The sequence below is a fragment of the Sparus aurata genome, chromosome 8 (genome assembly GCF_900880675.1).
Source record: "Sparus aurata chromosome 8, fSpaAur1.1, whole genome shotgun sequence".
Taxonomy (NCBI): Eukaryota; Metazoa; Chordata; class Actinopteri; order Spariformes; family Sparidae; genus Sparus; species Sparus aurata.
Genome location: NC_044194.1, coordinates 1,030,345 through 1,051,999, shown reverse-complemented (window position 1 = coordinate 1,051,999; position 21,655 = coordinate 1,030,345). Strand labels below are relative to the sequence as shown.

At 41.9% G+C, this 21,655-nt stretch overlaps 1 protein-coding gene and 1 long non-coding RNA gene across 2 annotated transcripts; both read right to left on the bottom strand.

Moving 5' to 3' along the window:
* Positions 1-6,681: 6,681 nt before the first annotated feature.
* On the bottom strand, positions 6,682-19,143 carry LOC115586541 (protein NLRC3-like; the record flags this gene model as incomplete). Its single annotated transcript, XM_030425684.1, has 5 exons — positions 6,682-6,754; positions 7,309-7,482; positions 9,142-9,315; positions 16,563-16,736; positions 17,297-19,143. Coding segments are annotated over 5 exons (2,442 nt in total), but the record flags the coding sequence as incomplete, so codon positions are not given.
* A 1,182-nt stretch (positions 19,144-20,325) lies between these two features.
* LOC115586629 (uncharacterized) lies at positions 20,326-21,480 on the bottom strand. The gene is made up of 3 exons (XR_003984899.1): positions 21,288-21,480; positions 20,982-21,059; positions 20,326-20,820 (listed from the first exon to the last, which is right to left on the bottom strand). It is a non-coding gene; the product is annotated as an uncharacterized LOC115586629 (long non-coding RNA).
* Between the last annotated feature and the right edge of the window lie 175 nt (positions 21,481-21,655).

The following is a 21,655-nucleotide window of genomic DNA, read 5'->3' as shown; positions in this document are numbered from 1 at the left end:
GCTCCGCCCCGTGGACTGATAATACGGTGGCCCTGAAGATACAAGTCAATGCAGTGAACTTTATAAAGCTCCTTCTACAAAGTGCTCTAAGTTAATGTCTCATACACATTCACACACGTACGGATATATTCAGGAAACAGAGGGGAACCAAGAACAACGTCTGTAACGTTCTCTGATGATTATAAACATTAACTACTCCTCATATGTTCAGTATACAGGTCGGCACCAAACCACAGTGTGTGTTTATGATGTTTTTATGTCTTTACAGCTGCTAATGTATGTAACGCTGTTACTGCGATGATACAGTTAAATATTTAATCTGTGTCTATAATAACCACATTCTGACATGTCAACTTGTTTAATTGAATTTAACTTTAAATATGGACAACTGACTGTATAATATATGAATCAGAATCAGAAATACTTTATTGATTTCCAATGGGAAATTGCAGCATTACAGCTGCTCCCATTCAAAGTCAAGAATATGCAGAAAATAGAAATAATAACAACAACAATAATAATATAAATAATAATAATAATGATGATGATGATGATGATGATGATAATATCACCTTTCTGCTGATATAAAGACACTCTGCAAACTGAATCAACAAACTGACCTTAAAGGACGACACAGTTTATACTGCTTCACTGTGTTTACGTGTGGCGGACCCTGCCATATTTCTAGCTTCACATGGTGTCCTGGAATCTTACTTTCCTCTGAGAGCAGCTCGTTTATTCACTGATGGTGAAAATATATATGTCTGAGTTTGTGTTATTAACTCATTAATAATCAGTGAGTTTGTGTTTCCTCTCTAAAACTACATATTGCCCCTTTGAAGTACTATGTTTTCTTAAAAAATGTGATGGAATATGTGGGATATTTATGCGATGAAATTGCGGGAACTTGCAAAAATTGCGTGAACGTGCAAAAATTGCGGGAACTTGCAAAAACTACGGTTTGATGAAAAAGAGAAAGAAAAGTGATTCCCCCAACACCCTGTTCTCACTAGGCTACTACCTTAATGTAAAGAGTCATTTCTTATTACTTCCTATGATAAGCAGCATACTACATCACAGAAAGTGCTGGGAATATTTAAGTTCTCATCTTGTTTTATTTCAGACCTTAATAAACACATGGCTCAAACTTACAAAACATTGATGAGCCAAACAAGTTCTGTAGCTTTATAAAAGGCATATGCTACACCTTCTGTAAAAATGAATTAAGAAAATATGAAAAAAAATAAAATGTGTGTTTCCTGTTTTACAGAGGTAGCTATACAAAACATCTTCTGTTAAAATAACTGCTTCCAATGTACAAAGTGCAGTCTCTTACCGTACCGTACTAATATACTTACAACTGTAAGGTTTTTGAAACTAGTATGATTTTTTTGTTGGCAAATGAGACTGATTTGCAGGCTTCATCATGGCTTCATCGAGGGGTTTGCAGTTTTTGATGATGTTCACGTCGTGTAATTACGTCACTTCATAACGTTCCCATGGCAACAGGGGAAAATGGCTGCTCTTGTGTGAAGTAGGCGCAACATTTTTCAACTTTCTGCTGAGATATATGTGACTTTTTTGCAACAAAAATACAGGGATTATGAAATCATGCAGGCATATTTTGCGCAGAAAATATTTGAAAAAATGCGGCCCCCGCATAAATATGCGGACTTTGGCTGACTATGCATTGAATTATGCGTGAAGATTTGCTGCTTCACCTTTTAGTCACAGGACACATTTTTTATGCTCTGAATTCTTTTCTTTTGTAGACTTTAAGTACATTTCCTGATTAAACTGATAGACTTTCACTGAGGCAACATTTTCAGTGCTGGACTTTAACTTTGAAGAGGATCCTTTTTTCTTTTACAGAGCTGTATCAGTACTTTTGCTGGAGTAAAGGATCTGAGTCCTACAACCTGGAAATCATTTTGTTTTTGCACATCTGCTTCCTTCGTCCCAAAGTTGATGAGTTGATAAGTTGGTTTTCAGTTTAAAGCCTGAAATAAGGTGTATGGTTACCACAGGCTGAAGATATCTACACGTTCTGCTCTACCTTATAAAATACATCAGTAAATGTCCCACAGTTTAACTATAAAGCGCTCACGTGTCTTAAAAACACTACATCACCTTGAGTAAACTTGTGGATTTCTCTGGTTTGAACATTGTTGTGATGTAAGAACACAACTCAACAACATACAGAACGAAGGTCGAGTCGTTTTTACACATTTTAATGCAGAAATGTTACATATTACATCTTTAAATCAAGTTGAACTCATTTATGATTCCATTTAATTTGATACCAAATGTAGTCAGAGAGAAATCCTTCACACCATCATTCAGTTAAACCTCAGTGAGGCGACACAATGGAAACGATGACATCTGCTGGCAGAAAGCAGCTCCAGAACATGAACGCTGGTGATAAGAACGGCTTCAACACTGATCTCAGAGGGAAAAAGCTCCACAGGTTGACTTCATGTGTGTTGATCACGTGATGTGTAAACCAGCAGGGTCGCACGTTAAACTGGAGTTCACTGATGCTGCAGGAAATATGATTAAACTGTTGTCACGTCTAAAACGTCAGGCTGCACAAGTGACACACAGATACTGAGGTGTAACTTAATGTATGAAAATATTACACATTTGTATTTGTTTATATATAATATTTGTTTATTACAAATATTTTTAAAGTGTAAACATATTTTAGTTCTAGTTCTAAATGTGTGTTTGGACCGGATGAACTTGTTTCTGTTGTTGTTAAATCCAGGGGGCAGTAGGGAGGGCAGTTTGTGGCCCCAACACATGGAGCTGGATGGTGCACTTGGTGACAGTGGAGCTGATCCCAGAGCAGTTCAGACTGCAGCACTGACAGTCATCTCCGCTTGTTGTGATCGGTCCGTCAGTCACTGCTGGAAGAAGCTCTCCTCTCCACTCCACCTCCCAGTAACACGGCCCAGTCAGAGCCTCTCCACCCACCAGCTGATGGTGCTGCTTCAACCTCTCTGGATCATCAGGACACAGCTGATCCTCTCAACACCTCCACCTTTCTCATCACCACCACCTGATGAGAGAATGAGAGAGAGCAGAAGTGATACATGAGTGTTTCCAGAGACTCCCTCCATCAGCTGTCAGTCAGTGATATAAAGACCAGCAGGACTTCAGTCCTGTTCAGACCACAAGTGGAGCGGCTGTGTAGCGTAGCCAGCTTCCTTTCAGCTTCATGTTAACATGTTGGAGTGAAGCTCACAGGTTTCACTCAAGTACACAGTGAAATAAACTGCAGAGAGTCCCTGAATACATCATAGCTGCAGAAACACTTTAATGATGATTGACAGCTGTTAAAAACCAGAGTCTCAGTCACACCTGAATATTTCATCTCCTTTGAAACATTACAAATATGTAAATATGGAGTCTGTTGTAAAACATGTGGAGCAAACAAATGACAGATGGACAGATGAATATATGATGTTAAAGCTCCTACATGTTCATACACAGACTGACAGTCAAACATCAGCTGTGGTTACTGGACTTCAGCACAGCTTCTGCTCTGTACAAACACCACATGGTTACTAAATGTAATATTGGTTCTCTGAAATCAGAGCAGTGCTTCAGTCAGACTAATCTGTACAGTTGCCCTGAAGGTCAAAACACAACAACAGAAAAGGTGGGACAGCGTTCTTGACTGTAATTGGACAGAACCCGAGTTCCTGTAGACAGATTGATGTTTTTGGAAATGTTGTGTTTTAATCGTCAGGGCCACCGTAGACCTGAGAGCTGTGACACAGATCAGCTGATCAGTTCTTTAGTGTTTTAGAGAGATCATGTGATGAATGAGGACGACTGTCTCTACACATCCTGTGATGCTGTCAGCTGTAATCCAGCTTTACTTCCTGTAGACATGAACACAACAACAACAGTCGTCTTCACATCAACTAAACACGAGATCACAACAAGCTTCTGGCTCATCTAATTGGCTGACTGTTCTCTCTCTGTCTTTCTGCCCAATCATGAAGCCTGTCACTGTTCTCCTCTCACAGCTTCACTTGATACTGACTATGTTCAGAACAATACTGCTGAAACCAGCGTGGACTGGCTCCAACCCTCTACTGACCTCAGAGTCTCCAGTCTACAGTGTGGACTGTCCTTGAGATCAGACAGCAGCTTCACTCCTGAATCCTTCAGGTTGTTGAGTCTCAGGTCCAGCTCTCTCAGATGGGAGGGGTTGGACTTCAGAGCTGAGGCTAGAGAATCACAGCTGATCTTTGACAAACTGCAGCACCTCAATCTGAATAAAGAATAAAAGGTGAAGATAAAAATCCATCCATCAGATGTGTTCAAGTTTAAATGTGCAGCTCAACATCACTGTGTCCTAATTGAGGGCACTCCGATTGTTATCAGACGATATTGGTTCTGAATTGTTCGATGGGTGGTCTATAAAAGAGCCAATCAGAAGAGCCGATCAGATAAACACAGGAGACAGTTTCTCCTTAATTCATGCAGCATGGAGAGAAGAGCCACAGTGTTCTCTGCAGTCTTCCACATTGTCTTGACATCTATACAGCAGAACAGTGGTTACCCACTTTATGACTGGTGTTACCCATGCCTTCACCAAGGCAGTGACCCTCTGTTGTTTTACTGGACAAAAAGTGCCATCCTAGCTGCATTCTTTTATCATCGTCATATGAACTCCTCACCTGTTATATCCCTGACACCTCCCCAAACCTCAGGTGAAGGGGAATCTCCCCTCCTCTCACATCCTCATTCATGCCTTTGTTTCGTCTAGGCAGGATTACCGCAATGCCTTATTCTCAGGTCTTCCATGTGAGAGCACTAAAAGTCTTCAGATGGTTCAGAATGCTGCAGCCAGAGTCTTAACATGTACAAGAAAATTTGATCATATGACACCAATCTTAGCATCTCTACACTGGCTCCCAGTTCATCTAAGATCAGACTTTAAGGTGCTGCTGATGACATACAAAACTGTACACGGCCTTGCCCCGTCGTACATGTCAGATCTAATTAAACCATATATTCCAACTCGGGCATTACGTTCTCAAAATTCAGGGCTCCTGCTGGTTCCCAGGATAGAGAAGAAGTCAGCTGGCTGCAGGGCTTTTTCCTACCAGGGTCCTTTCCTCTGTAATAACCTCCCAGCTGACATCAGACAATCTGGCTCTGTTGACGCCTTTAAATCTAAACTCAAAACTCACTTCTTCGATTTAGCCTTTAATTAGCCCTTGATATCAAATGTAAGCTTCTTCAGTGGGTCGGTGTCAGTCTCAATGAGTTCCTATAGTACTAGATTTACATTGTGCTGCCGACGAGAAACAACCTGTTTATTCAGATCAATATCGCATTTCTCTAACCTTTATTTTTGTTTTCTGTTCCCACAAGCTGCAAGCTGTATCACTCTCTACACTCTCTATAGCTTCCTCCTCCTCCTCCTCCTCCTCCTCTTCTCTCTCCTCCTTCTCTTTCTCCTCCTCCCCTCTTTCTTTCAGGCTCCCTTCTGATGGACCACGGCCCCCTGGGACAATCTACCGTTTCCGGGCTCCTGCTGCCTTGAAACACTGACGGATCTGGATTGTCACACCCTGGGCTCTGCTGGATCATTGCTCTCCACTGCTTCACTATCTTCTCATATCTATATTTCTGTAAATCTTGATGCCTCTCTCTGTCTATTACAAATTATCTTGTGTGGCCTGCCCTCTTCCAGGTCATCAGGAGGTTGTGTGGCTCAGGCACCACTTGGTGATGCCTCGTCCAGCTCAGTCGTCTCCTGGATCCGCTCACTTTATATATGACTTGTATCAGACTTTCTGTTAATGTAACTTGTAAACTGTGATTTGTTGCTCTTTTCTGTACATGCGACATCTACTGCATGTCTGTCCGTCCTGGAAGAGGGATCCCTCCTCTGTGGCTCTTCCTGAGGTTTCTTCCATTGTTTTTTTGTTTTTTACCCTGTTAAAAAGTTTTTTTTTCCATCAACGTGAAGTTTTTCCTCACTCGAATCGAGGGTCTAAGGACAGAGGATGTTGTTCACTGTACAGATTGTAAAGCCCACTGAGGCAATGTGATTGTGATTTTGGGCTATATAAATAAAATTGATTTGATCTGATTTGATCTGACATCTTGTCTACCATACATTGACATTTGAATCCAAAACTGTTTAATTCCCACCAGTTAGAATAGTGTGTAACTAAAGTGGGCTTCTAAAGATAGACTAGTGAGTAGATGAGTCTCCGTGTTTGCTGTGAGGACGTTTAATGTCCTCGAAAACCTCTGTAGTCTCATTTAGACACTTGTTAGCTACCGCTACCTTTTTTCAACACATGAAGAGCTTCATAATTAAACTGTGGGACACTGAATGATGAATAAAACATGTAAATATGTTCAGCCTGTGGTGACCACACACCTTATTTCACACATTTAACTGAAAAAAAAACATTCAACTGACTCACAGACTTCGAGACAAGGGAACAGGATGTGCTAGCATGCTAACATGCTAACAGATTTCCAGTTTTAGGACTACAGACTACACCTCTCTATAGGGAGGGGAAGTCCCACCCCTTCAGGTAGATCTCATGGGACCTGATTTCAGTCAAGAAAGTGTCTGTCTGTGGTAAATAAAGTAAAATCTCATGTGGTTATGTGTTTAACCGCTCAGTGAACTACTTTGTCTCACTCAACATACGTCACCAACACCAACATGGCCGCCGCCTCCACACAGAGGAAGGTCTGGTCATACTGACAGCTGCAGTTATGTGAAAGGAGATTTGGTCAGTTCTGTGAGCCGCTGATATTCAGGACGACTCCACAAGGTTTCAGTCAGCGTCAAACCAGACATCACTTATGGACTGTTGGCTGTGTCGTCTTTATAATCACATATTTTCACAGTCTCAGATGTTATTAGTTTCATGACAAACTGAGACTTTCTTGAGAAAATGTTTCTTTTAAACTGACAAACATCATATGTGAGATTAATGACACAATTCAAACCAGAGCAGAAAATTATTTGTCTCATTTGTTCTGAAATAAGGTCCCAGGTGGTCGAGCAGAGGGGGCGTGGCTTCACCTCTCTATTGTGGATCATCATCATGGTGAAATCATCCTGTGAACACAACATTCACCCACCTGTTCACACCAATACACATTAATAACTACAATTATTGTGTGTGTCTGTGTGTGTGTGTGTGTGTATCTGTGTGTGTATCTGTGTGTGTGTGTGTGTGTGTGTGTGTGTGTGTGTGAACTGAAGGAAATTTAAAACATCTGTTCTAGAATGTAATAAAAAACACATGAACTGACCTCAGAGTCTGCAGTCGACAGTCTGGACTCTTCAGTCCAGAACACAGCAGCTTCACTCCTGAATCCTGCAGCTTGTTTCCTCCCAGGTCGAGATGTCTCAGATGGGAGGGGTTGGATTTCAGAGCTGAGGCCAGAGAATCACAGCAGATCTTTGACAACCTGCAGCTCTCCAATCTGAATAAAGAATAAATGATGAAGATAAAAATCAAATTATAATCCAGTTTGATATGTTCAGGCTTAAATGTGCATCTCAACATCACTGTCTCAGAATTAAGCAGAACAGTGGTTTCATACTTTATGACAGGTGTTACCCATGCCTTCCCCAAGGCAGTGACCCTCTGATGTTTTACTGGACAATAAGTGTCATCCTAGCTGCCTTCCGTTATCATCCTCATATGAACTCCTCACCTGTTCTATCCCTGACACCTCCCTAAACCTCAGGTGAAGGGGAATCTCCCCTTCTCTCACATCCTGACATCTTCTCCACCATACACTGACATTTGAATCCAGAACTGTTTAATTCCCACCAGTTAGAATAGTGTGTAACTAAAGTGGGCCTGTAAAGATGGACTAGTGAGTAGATGAGTCTCCGGGGTTGCTGTGAGGACATTTAATGTCCTCGACAACCTCTGTAGTCTCATTTAGACACTTGTTAGCAACCGCTAACTGTTTTTAACACATGAAGAGCTTCATAATTAAACGGTGGGACATTTAATGATGAATAAAACATGTAAATATGTTCAACCTGTGGTGACCACACACCTTATTTCACAAAATTAACCTAAAACATATTCAACAAATTCACAGACTTTGAGATGAGGGAACAGGATGTGCTAACATTCTAACATGCTAACAGATTTCTGGCTTTAGAACTACAGACTACACCTCTCTATAGGGAGGGGAAGTCCCACCCCGTCAGGTAGACCTCATGGGACCTGATTTTAGTCAAGAAAGTGTCTGTTTGTGGTAAATAAAGTAAAATCTCATGTAGTTTTGTGTTAAACTGCTCAGTGAACTACTTTGTCTCACTCAACATACGTCACCAACACCAACATGGCCGCCGCCTCCACGCAGAAGAAGGTCTGGTCATACTGACAGCTGCAGTTATGTGAAAGTTCTGTGAGCTGCTGATATTCAGGACGACTCAATAAAAGTTTCAGTCAGCGTTAAACCACACGTCACTTAACGACTGTTGGCTGTGTCGTCTTTATAATCACATATTTAAGTATTAGTTTTATGACAAACTGAGACTTTGTTTGTTTTAAACTGACAAACATCATATGTGAGATTCATGACACAATTCAAACCAGAGCAGAAAACTATTTGTCTCATTTGTTTTGAAATAAATTCCCAGGTGGTCAAGCTGAGGGGGCGTGGCTTCACCTCTCTGTTGTGGATCATCATCATGGTGATATCATCCTGTCAACACAACATTCACCCACCTGTTCACATCAATACACATTAATAACTACAATTATAGTGTGTGTGTGTGTGTGTGTGTGTGTATCTGTGTGTGTATCTGTGTGTGTGTGTGTGTGTGTGAACTGAAGGAAATTTAAAACATCTGTTCTAGAATGTAATAAAAAACACATGAACTGACCTCAGAGTCTGCAGTCGACAGTCGACAGTGTGTGTGTGTGTGTGTGTGTGTGTGTGTGTGTGTGTGTGTAGGGCAGACAGGTTGATGACTGACTGAGCTTCATCCTCCATCAACTTCATCACTGATCAGACGTGCACTGAGCTGTGTGTATGTGTGTGTGTGAACTCAAGGAAATTTAAAACTCCTGTTCTAGATTTGAATTTAATAAACAGAGAAAAAACACATGAACTGACTTCAGAGTCTCCAGTCGACAGTTTGGACGCTCCAGTCCAGAACACAGCAGCTTCACTCCTGAATCCTGCAGCTCGTTGTTACTCAGGTCCAGCTCTCTCAGATGGGAGGTGTTTGACTTCATAGCTGAGGCCAGAGAATCACAGCTGATCTTTGACAAACTGCAGTTCCACAATCTGAATAAAGAATAAATTAAGTGAGTTTAGAAGACAAAGTTCCTGCTTGAAATCATTCAGTGTTTAATTATCTGTTCAAAGCTCCAAACACCTGAACCCAACAGGCTGCAGGTCCAAAACTGTCAGATACACAAAGTAAAACAGAGCTCTCATTAATATTAATGACAACATGCTGCTGCTTCAATAAAGATGTAGTGACTCCACCTCTTAAACTCTGCAGCTCCACGAGAGGCTCCATCTATACAAACTTGTATTGTGCAGCCAAACAGAAACCAACAGAAACTGACTGAAGATTTGATTGTACTGTTTCAGATAAAAATCATCCTGAGTTTAAATATATTACAGTCAGTATAAACATCACATGTCATCATAAAGGTTCTGAACAAACACATTTGTTATCGTCTGACAGACTGTTTCGTCTGTTTTTATTCACAGAAGCACGAAGGAATCAAATGATTAAGAGGTTCAGAGAGAATCAACCAGTGATGAATGTTTATTGTTTTATTAGATCTGTTTTAAATATGAAGCTAAAAAAGATGCTCAGAGTCAATCAGCATCAAATTCAGGGGCGGCTGGCCAATAGAGGGTGCTAGGGCACCGCCCTCCTTGAACCAAAAAAAAATAAATGAACAAATAATGTTAATAATAATGAATTATACAAATTGTTAATATTTGTGTGTTTGAAATACGGGATGCACCCAGTAATATGTGTAAAATATGATAGAAATTCATCTGTGCAAGATATATGCTTTTCCAACACCTGTCCCATGCTTCAACAGCTCTGGGGTGATGGAGAAATTGCCCAAGGAGGCGTGTCTGTGTGTTATCCAATTGCTAATTTAAACTATTAACGTATGACATAAAATTTAGCCAATCGCCATCCTCAAATCTAATCGCATGGGCAACTTTGTTATTGCCCCAAGTGAGCCACTGCTAAGGTCAGGACTCATCTGTACAGCGCCATTTTTACTACATGACAATGGCGCACACGAGCACTACTCTGCCAGGACCCAACTTTAACTCGATAAAATCTCTCGTTCAAGATCCGTTTGAGAGGAGAACTTTGGCGGAGAAGCTACGGGTGAAAGAGCTGGGCCCCTAGGGAGAGTGAACATCGCTACGCAGCTCGACGATGGCCACAGGATTGCTGTGAGGTAAAACAACGAGGAGGTGGATAGAAACAGGCACATTTTATCCAAAATAATCAATTGTGTAAAGTTTTGTGGGGCTTTTGAGTTGCCGTTGCGTGGGCTTGACGAGACTGACTCCTTGGACAACCCTGGCATTTTCAGGGGATTGGTGGATTTTGTTGCCTCCCTCGACAGTGTGCTGGAGGAGCACCTTATGACAGCTACTGTTTTTAAAGGCACATCAAAGTTGATACAAAACAAGCTGTTGTAGTGCATGCGTTCAGTGGTAAAGGAGTACATTCCGGAGGAAGTAAAAAAGGCTGATTTTATCATCATTCAAGCCAATGAGAGGACTGACATTTCCACCCACTGTCAGCTGGTGCTGGTGCTACGCTACATCGATGCAAACAGTAACATCCACAAGCAATTTTTCGAGTTCATTACCATCCAGAACGCAACCGCCGACAGCATCGCTACAGCGCTTCTGGAGAGGCTAAGCACCATACTCCCAAATGGACAAAAGGCCAAACTTGTCGCCCAAGCTTACTACAGAGCTCGTGTGATGAGGGGAGCCACCGGCAGAGTGCAAGCGTAAGATAATGGATGTCTTCGAAAATGCTCACCACGTCCACTGCTATGCACATCAGCTGACCCTTATCATGCAGCAGGCAAGATCACACATCCCCAGAATCGGCACTTTTTTCCGACCTTGCAGGATTTTCTGCTTTCTTCTCCAGGTCACCCAAGCGAATCATCTTGCTTGACCAAGTGGTTGGATGACCTCATAAAGTCTTTCCAGACCATCAGAGACTCTGGGAACTTTGATCCCCCAAACTGTTAAGAGAGGCTAGGAGCTTTGTGGGGATGCTTGAAGATGAGGCTTTCTGTTTATTCCTGGCATTGTTCCACAAGATCATGCCAAATGTGGACATGCCATTTCAACCAACTAGAGAAGAGAAACATCGACCATGTCTTCATTAAACAACTTGTCCAGAGGTTCACAGACAGCAAGCTAACGATCAGGTAAATAACTATTTGTACTATTGGTTGATAAAGCTTTTGTTATTAGAAAGATGAGTTGCTCACTCCCAACAGTGTAAAACCCTAAATTTGCCTTGTCATCAATGTGAATGATTATCATAGGGCACATCATAATTATATTTGTTTTAATATTTTAGAAGGAAAGATTAGAGACAGTCAGATTTGGATAATAATGCAGGTAAAGTAGTTAAACACAGTTTGTAATAACATCCTTATTCAGGTGTCCACCAAGTCAATTTCAATTTTGTTTTCAGACCCGGTGGTATGTAGCCCAGGATGGCATATTGCCAAAACTGACTTCAGTCGAATGATGCAGCACCCAGTCTGCAATTTATATTTGCATTCATATTTTTGCACACTCAGTAGATTCCAGGTTTATGACATAGCAGTCACAAGCAGCATGATGATTTTTTGTCATGCACACACATAAGAAAGAAATTCAGTGTATAAGGCGTCCTCACATGTAACAGAAAATATGTGGTTTATTTATTGATACGCTCCTGTAGACCTTGTTTTGTCGGGGAAACCAATAGGAAGTTAAAGATCAGGAGAAGTAAAGATACTGTAAAGTGCCATTAGGAATAATGTTGTTAAAACCTTAGTAGTCATATACTTGACTTGGACATAGTAATGTGTTCAGTCAGAATCACTTTCATCAAAATAGCTTTCTTGCAAATTTAAGCTGATGATGTATCTTTTACAGGTATGAGATACCCTCCTGGTGTATGCCAAGGAGCGGTTCTCCTTCAAACAGAACACCTCATCAGCGTAACACTTGTTGCACGGAGGTTTGTTCCCACAACAAAGTGTAAAGTTCCCCAATACAGCGCTTGAAACAACAGTGGAGGCGTACTCCATTTTGACAAGGCCAAGCTCAAAACAGAACTGTCCTTCATCTATGAGAACAGTGAGTTCAAGGCTTGCAGTGGTGCAGAGCCTCTGTACCAGTTCTTCATGGAGAACAACCTTCAGAGCACTTTCACAGAGACTGTCAGCCTCCTCAAGATCCTCATCACCACACCCATGACAACAGCTGAATCTGAGAGACGCTTCTTGACTCTGAAGGGGATCAAAACCTTCCTGAGAGACACCATGACACAGGATCGCCAGAATGCTCTGGCTATGCTCTCCATGGAGAAGAAACTTGTTAGGGACATTCCTGACTTTAATAACAGGGTCATTGAGATGTCTGCCACTCAAAAGGAGCGAAGGGCAAAATTCCTGAAAAAATAAGATGAGACACACACACCCTCACACACACAAACAAACACACACACACACACACACACTCACACACACACACACACCGCAGCCCTGACCACGTTTCTTTGTATATAGTTGACCTTAGCATAAGACATCAATCAGTAATGTATAGCACTCTATAAATTCCTAATATTTTCTCTTAATAATATGATTGTTAATATTAAAAATTACTGCATGTTTCGAGAATGTGCACCAAGTTAACGCTAACCAGACTCAGTCTGTAATCTTATGATACATGTGTGAAATAATGTTGTCACATTTATAACTGACATCAGCAGTGTATTATCTTCAATGTTCTCAAGTTTGTCTTCAGTTTCAGAAAGTCAACATGTGCAGTGTGTTCAATCAGAGATGACATTAAATTACACCCATGTGTCTTTGTCCAGCGTTACTTTAACATCATCAAAGCTCCTTTTTCAAAGATTCAACACTTTCTATTCACAGATTTAAATGTGAGTGGGACCACACCTTTCTGATGTCAGATTAGGACGGTCTGTATCCAACAGTGTCTGTCACTTTAAAACCAACAATCCAACATTAACAGACACCTCACTGTGTGATTGGTCACCTGAGTGGAGGTGAGAAAGGAGGCGGGGTTCTCTCTCAGCTCTTTGTTTATTTAAAACTGAGGCCCTGCTCATCGGCTCCAAATCCATCCTCACTAAATCACAACACACCCCAGCTTCACCCATCATCATCGACGGATTCCCTGTACACTTCTCCCCACAAGTCAAGAGCCTCTGCGTCATTCTGGACAGCACCCTCTCATTTGCACCTCACATCAAAAACATCACCAGGACTGCCTTCTTCCACCTCCGAAATATCTCCAGACTCCGCCCATCACTGTCCCAGTCCAGCACCGAAATCCTGGTTCATTCATTTGTCACTTCCCGCATCGATTACTGCCATGCCCTCCTCGACGGACTCCCCACCAAACTCATCAACAGACTGCAAATCATCCAGAACTCAGCCGCCCGAATTATCACCCGCACCAAATAATCTGACAACATCACCCCTATTCTCATCCAACTTCACTGGCTCCCTGTACAATACTGCATCCACTACAAAAACCTCCTCCTCACATACAAAGCTCTCCACCATCTAGCCCCCACCTACTTCTGCAACCTCCTCCACGAATACAGCCCCTCTCGCACCCTCCGCTCAACCTCTGCTGGACTGCTAACCATCCCCACACCACGACTCAGTACCATGCCTTCAGCTGCTCGGCACCCAGACAATGGAACTCTCTCCCCTCACACATAAGACAGTCAGACTCCATCGCAACATTCAAATTCAAACTCAAAACCCACCTGTTCATACTGGCATACTCACTCTGACTGGTCACTGCGCACCACACTTTTCTTTTCTTTTCTTTTTCTTTTTATGTCAGTGTTTGTTTTTAATATTCTGTGATGTTATTCTGTGATTTTATGCTTTTATCCTATCTAAGGTGTACTTGGGTGACTTGAAAGGCGCCATCAAACAAATAAAATGTATTATCATTATTATTATTGTTTGTTACTCAACTTTTTCTGTCACTATTCATATGAACAGCTGGGTGAAACACTATGAACATCTTCAGCAGAGACTGTCTGAACATGTGACACGTCTTCTCCATATTTAAACCATTGTTGTGTCTCCAGCAGCTCTTCACTCCACCTTTGGCTGTTTGGAACAGCTGTGAACACTTTGAGCTCCAGATGTGTTCAGACAACACGTTGTACCACTGAGCTTCTTTCAACAAATATCCGAGCCAACAGCTCTGAAAGAAAACCAGTTCAGTGGATTTGCAAACAGAAGTGAATCCAACATCCTGCTTCTGTACGCTGCAGGCACAGTGAGCGTAAGAGCCAGGTGAACTCGGAACCTGCCTCTGGTGAACAACTGACCACAGTTACTCTAAAGAATTATTTCAGAGTTCCAGCACCGATCCATCTCATTCCTACTCACGGAGGAAATGACCTGAAGGAAACTGCAGAGGAATTATGGGATTGTACCCAAGGAATTGTGGGAATTGTTGTTGGATGTACGGACTCTAAGCAGCCTGGGACGTCATTTTAATCACACGACAGACCTCAACCACCAAACAGAAATCTTCTACACCATCGATTCACCTTCAACACAAACGAGCAGCTCTGTCTCACACACATAGAACGCTGTAATCAAAGCACAGATCTTCATCACCACTGTCATCTCCATCAACACACAGCTGACTGACTGTGAGCTTCATCCTCCATCATCTTAATCACTGATCAGACGAGCACTGAGCTGTGTGTGCGTGTGTGTGTTCTAGATTTAAATTTAACTAGTGCAGTGCCCGTAAAAAAAGTGTATTCCTATAAAAAAGTGGGAGGTTAAGGAGCTTTTTCATGGATGGCCAAATGAGAATGTGTTTGAAGGTGGGACGTCAGGGATAGTTAGGTTTGTTGTGAAATCCGATATTCCAGGGTATAATTGGCTGTTTTTGACTATTTTTGATTTTGCCATTATATTTCACCTTAAAAACTATTTACTTGGTGTCATTATTTTCAGCACAACATCACATGTGTGACTGTACAGTTATTTTTTTTATTTTGACAAACTGTATTAACACAATGGACCTAAAATCACAAAAAAAAACATAAAATCTGAGTAGAAAAAGTTAAATTTTTTTACTGTGAAAACCACAAATAAACATTTACTTATAATGCAAATATAAATTGTTAACTAAATTGTGCATACATTTAAAAAATTTACAAAGTTATATGTAACTATTTACATTTAAATGCAGGCAATGCTCAGGTCTGCCTGTGCTCCTTAAGAGCTGCACTGCCTGCTCCACATTCAGCATCTTGTCATTGTTCTGACTCATTAAACGAAAAACCGATTCCACTACACACTAAACACACTACACCAAACACTACATAACACACTAACTACACACTCCAAACACGCTAAATGTAACAAATCTCTCAACTCTCAATATCGCCAAACACGCTAAATGTAACAAATCTCTAAACTCTCAATATCGCTGTCCGACCGTTGCCTGTCAATCATCCGCCTAGGTCCCTCCCACAACTTCCTGTTCCTCAACAACCAAACTTGCTGCTTGGACACTTTCATGACAAAAGCCCGTTTTTACCTTTTCTTTCTGCATCAGACACAAAGCAAACGTGACGGCAATGGCAAAGCGTGGCGGACATTATTTACTCAAGGTCCAGTTTTGGACGTGCCGATGCGTCCGGTCCGTCGCCTCGGGAGGTGGGCTGTGTAGCTAGCTGCTAGCAGCTAGCTGGTAGCTAGCGGCTAGCTACACACGAACATCCACAGATTCTGATTCCACTTTATTGTCCGCGCGTCTCCAGATCTCCTCAGACCTGAACAGATTCGGTCCGGACTCGTTTTAATCTCATTAATCCACAGCAGTCAGTTAAGATGCACAGAACAGAACAGAACGGGACCGAACCGCCGGCAAAATCCCGGTCCAGCTCGCTCCGCTGCAGGTATAAATCCGCTTGTTTCTTCAGGTATGTCGTGGGCTTGAGCTCTGCAGTGATTGGCTCTGGTGCGCACGTGGCCACGGTGTGCAGTGATTGGCTCTGGTGCACACGTGACTGTGGTGGCTCCGGTTGACAATTCTCGGCGGAATTTGTAAAGCATTTATGAAATAATTTATTCACGGTATCATTGCAGTCCAAGCAGTCTCAGGTCAGTGTGATCCTGATCCGCAGAGATATTTGACCAACAGACACATACACACACAGACAGACAGAGATTCCTTGTATAGATAGATAGATAGATAGATAAACACAGAGAAAAAACACATGAACTGACTTCAGAGTCTCCAGTCGACAGTTTGGACTCTCCAGTCCAGAACACAGCAGCTTCACTCCTGAATCATTCAGGTTGTTGTAACTCAGGTCCAGATGTCTCAGATGTGAGGGGTTGGACTTCAGAGCTGAGGCGACGACTTCACAGTGAGTCTCTAAGAGTGGCCAGTCAGTCAGTCTGTGAATACAGATAATAAAACATTTTAATCAGATCAAATCTGAGTCTTTACTATGAAAACAGACTCTATACATTTTGCATCACAAAGCACATGAACATGAGCAGCTGTAGCTCAGCTGGTCAGCTGTTCAGCCGGAGCTGCTCAGTCAGCGATCACAAGGTTTGTAGTTTGAAACTTGAGCTCCTCGGCTCCACATGAGCCTCCAGACTTTGACCTGCCTGAGGAGATCAGCTGGGCTGAATCAGTGGCCCATTTTAAATCCCCCTCTAAACACACCTGTATAAAACGGCTTTTAAAGGATGATTCTGATTATTTAATCTTTTATTATCATTTCGTGGGTAATAATTTAGTTTAATGTTTTGGAAACAAGACGACTTCATGTCATTTCTACTCTGAGCTTGGTAATGATCATTTATTCAATCAGCAGGTTTAATACTTGTTTTGGTAAACGTGTATAGTGTTGAGGTTTTATATTATTCATGTGTGTAAAGTGTTGATCTTTAATACTGAAGGCTTCAGCTTTACCTCACTTCATAATGCTTAACACATCTGGACTTACACAGCCTTTCTACAGTTCCTCACAGCTGGAATCAGTCTCTGTCGTCCCTGTACAGAAGTGTTGTACTTCTTCAGGTCCAACTCATCCAGAACCTCCTCTGACATCTGCAGCATGTAGGCCAGAGCTGAGCAGTGGAACACAGAGAGTTCCTTCTGTGATCTGTTCTCTGACTTAAGGAACTCTTGGATCTCCTGATGGACTGAGTGGTCGTTCATCTCGGTCAGACAGTGGAAGATGTTGATGCTTCTGTCAGGAGAGATCTTATCACTGTTCATCTCCTTCAGGTTGTTGATGACTCTCTGGATGAGTTCTGGACTGTCGTCTTTCTGACCCAGCAGGCCTGCTAAGACTCTCTGGTTGGACTTCAGAGAGAGGCCATGAAGGAAGCGAACAAACAGGTCAAGGTGGCCATTTTTACTGTACAGGGATATCTCCATGGCTCTACTCAAGAAGTCATCCAGGGCTGAGTCACTGTTATATATCCAACCTATCCAGAAGTCTGACCATTCATCCCCACTTTCACCATGTCCAAACAGGAAGTCCTTCACCACCTCTCTGTTGATGTTGGTGTGACAGTGGAACATGTAGACTGCAGCCAGAAACTCCTGAACGCTCAGATGAACAAAGCAGTAGACTGTTTTCTGGAAGATCACACTCTCTCTTCTGAAGATCTCTGTACAAACTCCTGAGTACACTGAGGCCTCTGTGACATTAAGACCACAGCGCTCCAGGTCTTCTTGGTAGAACATGATGTTTCCTGTCTCCAGATGTTCAAACGCCAGCCTCCCCAGCTTCAGAAGAACTTCCCTGTCAGCCTCCGTCAGCTCCTGTGGACTCGTCTCACGTCCCTCATCGTAATTCTGCTTCTTCCTCTTTGTCTGAACCAGCAGGAAGTGTGAGTACATGTCAGTCAGGGTCTTGGGCAGCTCTCCTCTCTGGTCTGTAGTCAACATGTGGTCCAGAACTGTAGCAGTGATCCAGCAGAAGACTGGGATCAGACACATGATGTGGAGGCTCCTGGAGGTCTTGATGTGTGAGATGATTCTGCTGGACAGATCTTCATCACTGAACCTCCTCCTGAAGTACTCCTCCTTCTGGGCGTCAGTGAAGCCTCGTACTTCTGTTACCCTGTCGACACGTGAAGGAGGGATCTGATTGGCTGCTGCAGGTCGGGAAGTTATCCAGACGAGAGCCGAGGGAAGCAGCTTCCCCTGGATGAGGTTTGTCAGCAGCACGCTGACTGATGACTTCTGTGTGACATCAGACACGACCTCATGGTTGTTGAAATCCAGTGAAAGTCTGCTTTCATCCAGGCCGTCAAAGATGAAGAGAAGTTTACAGACAGCGAGCTTCTCTGCTGTCACCTTCTGTAATGTTGGATGGAAAACATGGAGCAGCCTGAGAAGACTGTACTGCTCATCTCTGATCAGGTTCAGCTCCCGGAACGAAAGCAGAACCAGCAGACTGACATCTTGGTTTTCGGAGCCCTCTGCCCAGTCCAGAGTGAACTTCTGCACCAAGAAGGTTTTTCCAACTCCAGCGACGCCGTTGGTCAGAGCGACTCTGATGTGTCTCTGTTGATCAGTTGAGGCTTTAAAGATGTCGCAGCACCTGATTGAAGTTTCACCGAAGGTCTTCTTATTGGAAGCTGTCTCAAGCTGCCTCACCTCATGTTGGGTATTAACCTCTTCACTCTGTCCCTCTGTGATGTAGAGCTCAGTGTAGATCCTGCTGAGGAGGGTTCTACTTCCTGTTCCATCACTTCCTGTTCCATCACTTCCTTCAGTCACACGTTCACATCTCCTCCTCAGACTGATCTTATGTTCATCTAAAACCTCCTGCAGACCAACATTCACTGAAAAGAGAAAAAAGTTTGAGAGAATTTGACAATCTGGGATTATTTTCATGATCAATAACAATCCATCAATATCAGAATATATAAAGTTTGAGTCTCTTCAGGTCTTTTCATTGACTTTGTGTGTAATTTAGACCAGTGGTTCTCAACTGGTCTGGCTTCGGAACCCACCATCACCCCTTATTGACAAAGGGAAAATGTTCAACTTCTCAAATTCATTTAATATAACATAACACTTCAGTAACTGTACTATTAAACTATTCAGTCACTTACTCTGGCAATTAAAAATGTATTAAAAATAAATTAAAAAGTGCCATTATGACAACCAACACTGCACTATTCAGTTTCTTCAGTTTCTATCCACAAACTCAAAATAAATTAAACGAAGGTCTTGCACTGTCCTCTGAACTCCATTGAGGAGGTGGGTAAGAGGAGGGTGTTATCCAAGCTGACATCAATCATGGACAACCCTTGGGGTGCTGTTTAGCTCCATTGGTAGAGCGCACGCCCCATGTGCCAAGGTTTTGCTGCAGACCTGGGTTCGACTCCCGGCCCAGGTCACTTTGCTGCATGTCACTCCCCCTCTATCTCCCCCTGTTTCCTGTCATATCTTCAGCTGACCTATCAATAAAGCCATAAAAGGCCAAAAAAATAATAAAAAAAAAAAAAAATCATGGACAACTCCTCTCACCCCCTACATGAGACTGTGGGGGCCTTCAGCAACAGACTGCTTCACCCACGGTATAAAAAGGAACGTCATTCATTTCAACTGCTGTCAGACTGTTCAACACCAGTAACCCTTAATGTAGCACCATAAGCACCGGCTTACCTTGCACATCTTACACTTCTACCCCCGCCATCTTGTGTAATCATCCTGTGCAATAATACTATTTTATTTTTTTACATATTCATATTCATATACTGAATCTGTTTATTTTCAAACACTTTATTTAAAAACTGTATTTATTTATGCATCCAGCCTTCAACAAGGCAATACTCTGACAGTTTATTTTATTGTATATAATGCACATTTTTCCTCCTGTATATAATGCACATAACATAACATAGTCCTTTCTATATTTTATCTTTTCTCTCTTATCTAAATCTTTTTTAGTATTTCTAGTCTTGTATTTATTGTATTTCTGTATGTCTGTCTAGGTGCTACTGGGACAAGTGAATTTCCCCGATGTGGGATGAATAAAAGTCTAAAGGTCCTAAGTCAAAAAGTGCAATTCAAAAAGATTCAAGTATACAAAATCTTTCTTCTGATTACCTTATCAATAGCTAATTTAGGGCCAGCTCTAGCCTGTTTGGTGTCCAAGGCGAGATTACCCCCCACCACCAAAAAAAGAAAAGAACACTATCATACAATTTAACAACATCTGAACCATCTGAACACTCACAACTGTTTTATTTGAACAACAACAATGAACTTTCAAGTCACTCTTTCCAGCATGTGTTTCAACTAAATTTCAACTAAATTCTACATGCCTGGACTTCCTTGCAGCAAAGGCATCTATTGTGTCATTAATTGACACCTGCCTAGACACCTCGCGCTTTATGCTCATCAGTGCAACTCCATTTAAACCCTCCTGAGACATGGTGGATCTCAGGTATGTTTTGATGAGCTTCAATTTGGAGCAGCTCCTCTCTGCAGCAGCAACTGTCACTGCAAGCAAATCAAACACACATGCAAATATAGATATTAATCCTTCAGTAAGGTCACACAGTGATTTACAAATAACAGCACATCTGAAGCATTAATTACGATTAACCATAGTATTGTTCAGTAATGTGACTGCAGCTCTAACATGCAAATACATAACTAACCTGCTTCAAGCTGACTTTCAGAGTTGGACAGTGTGGTTGATGTGGTCGCGCTGCTGCTGCATGATGCCTGACTTGTAGCTGTATTTAAACATAGAGTACATCCATACTGTTAAGTTTATTGTGTCATTCTACCTCATTTAATGAAATAATTAATAAGGTTTGATATAAAATAGGTACTGTACAAAAAACTTTATTTTTTTGCCTAAAACCTAAATTAACTTAATTGCTAACAAGCTTGTACCATTCAGTCACAACAACAACAACATAGCAGTGCATAAGAGACCACAAACAACTGGCTAAACATACATGCTTCAGAGAGTGGTGTGGATTTTGCATTAGAGGTTTCCTCTCCAGCAGCTGTTAGGGGTGTCTAGAGAGATATAGAGTAGATTCACTTAGTACTATACAAGCAAAATAAAACCTAACCCTACAGCAGTCAGAATAGGACAAACAACTGTTGCAGCTTGCAGCAGTTATTTGCATAACTGGTGGGTTCAACGTAACATTTATAATTACCTTATGATAAAAGATTCACTGCCATTTCACAATAAACAACACAGAGTAGGGGAGACCAGGGATGGTTGTAACACTTTTTGTCTCAGCTCCTAAAACTTGCAGAATGTTTGAGGTAGGACACTCAAATTTTGACACAAAGTACCCTTGTTTGTCTACTA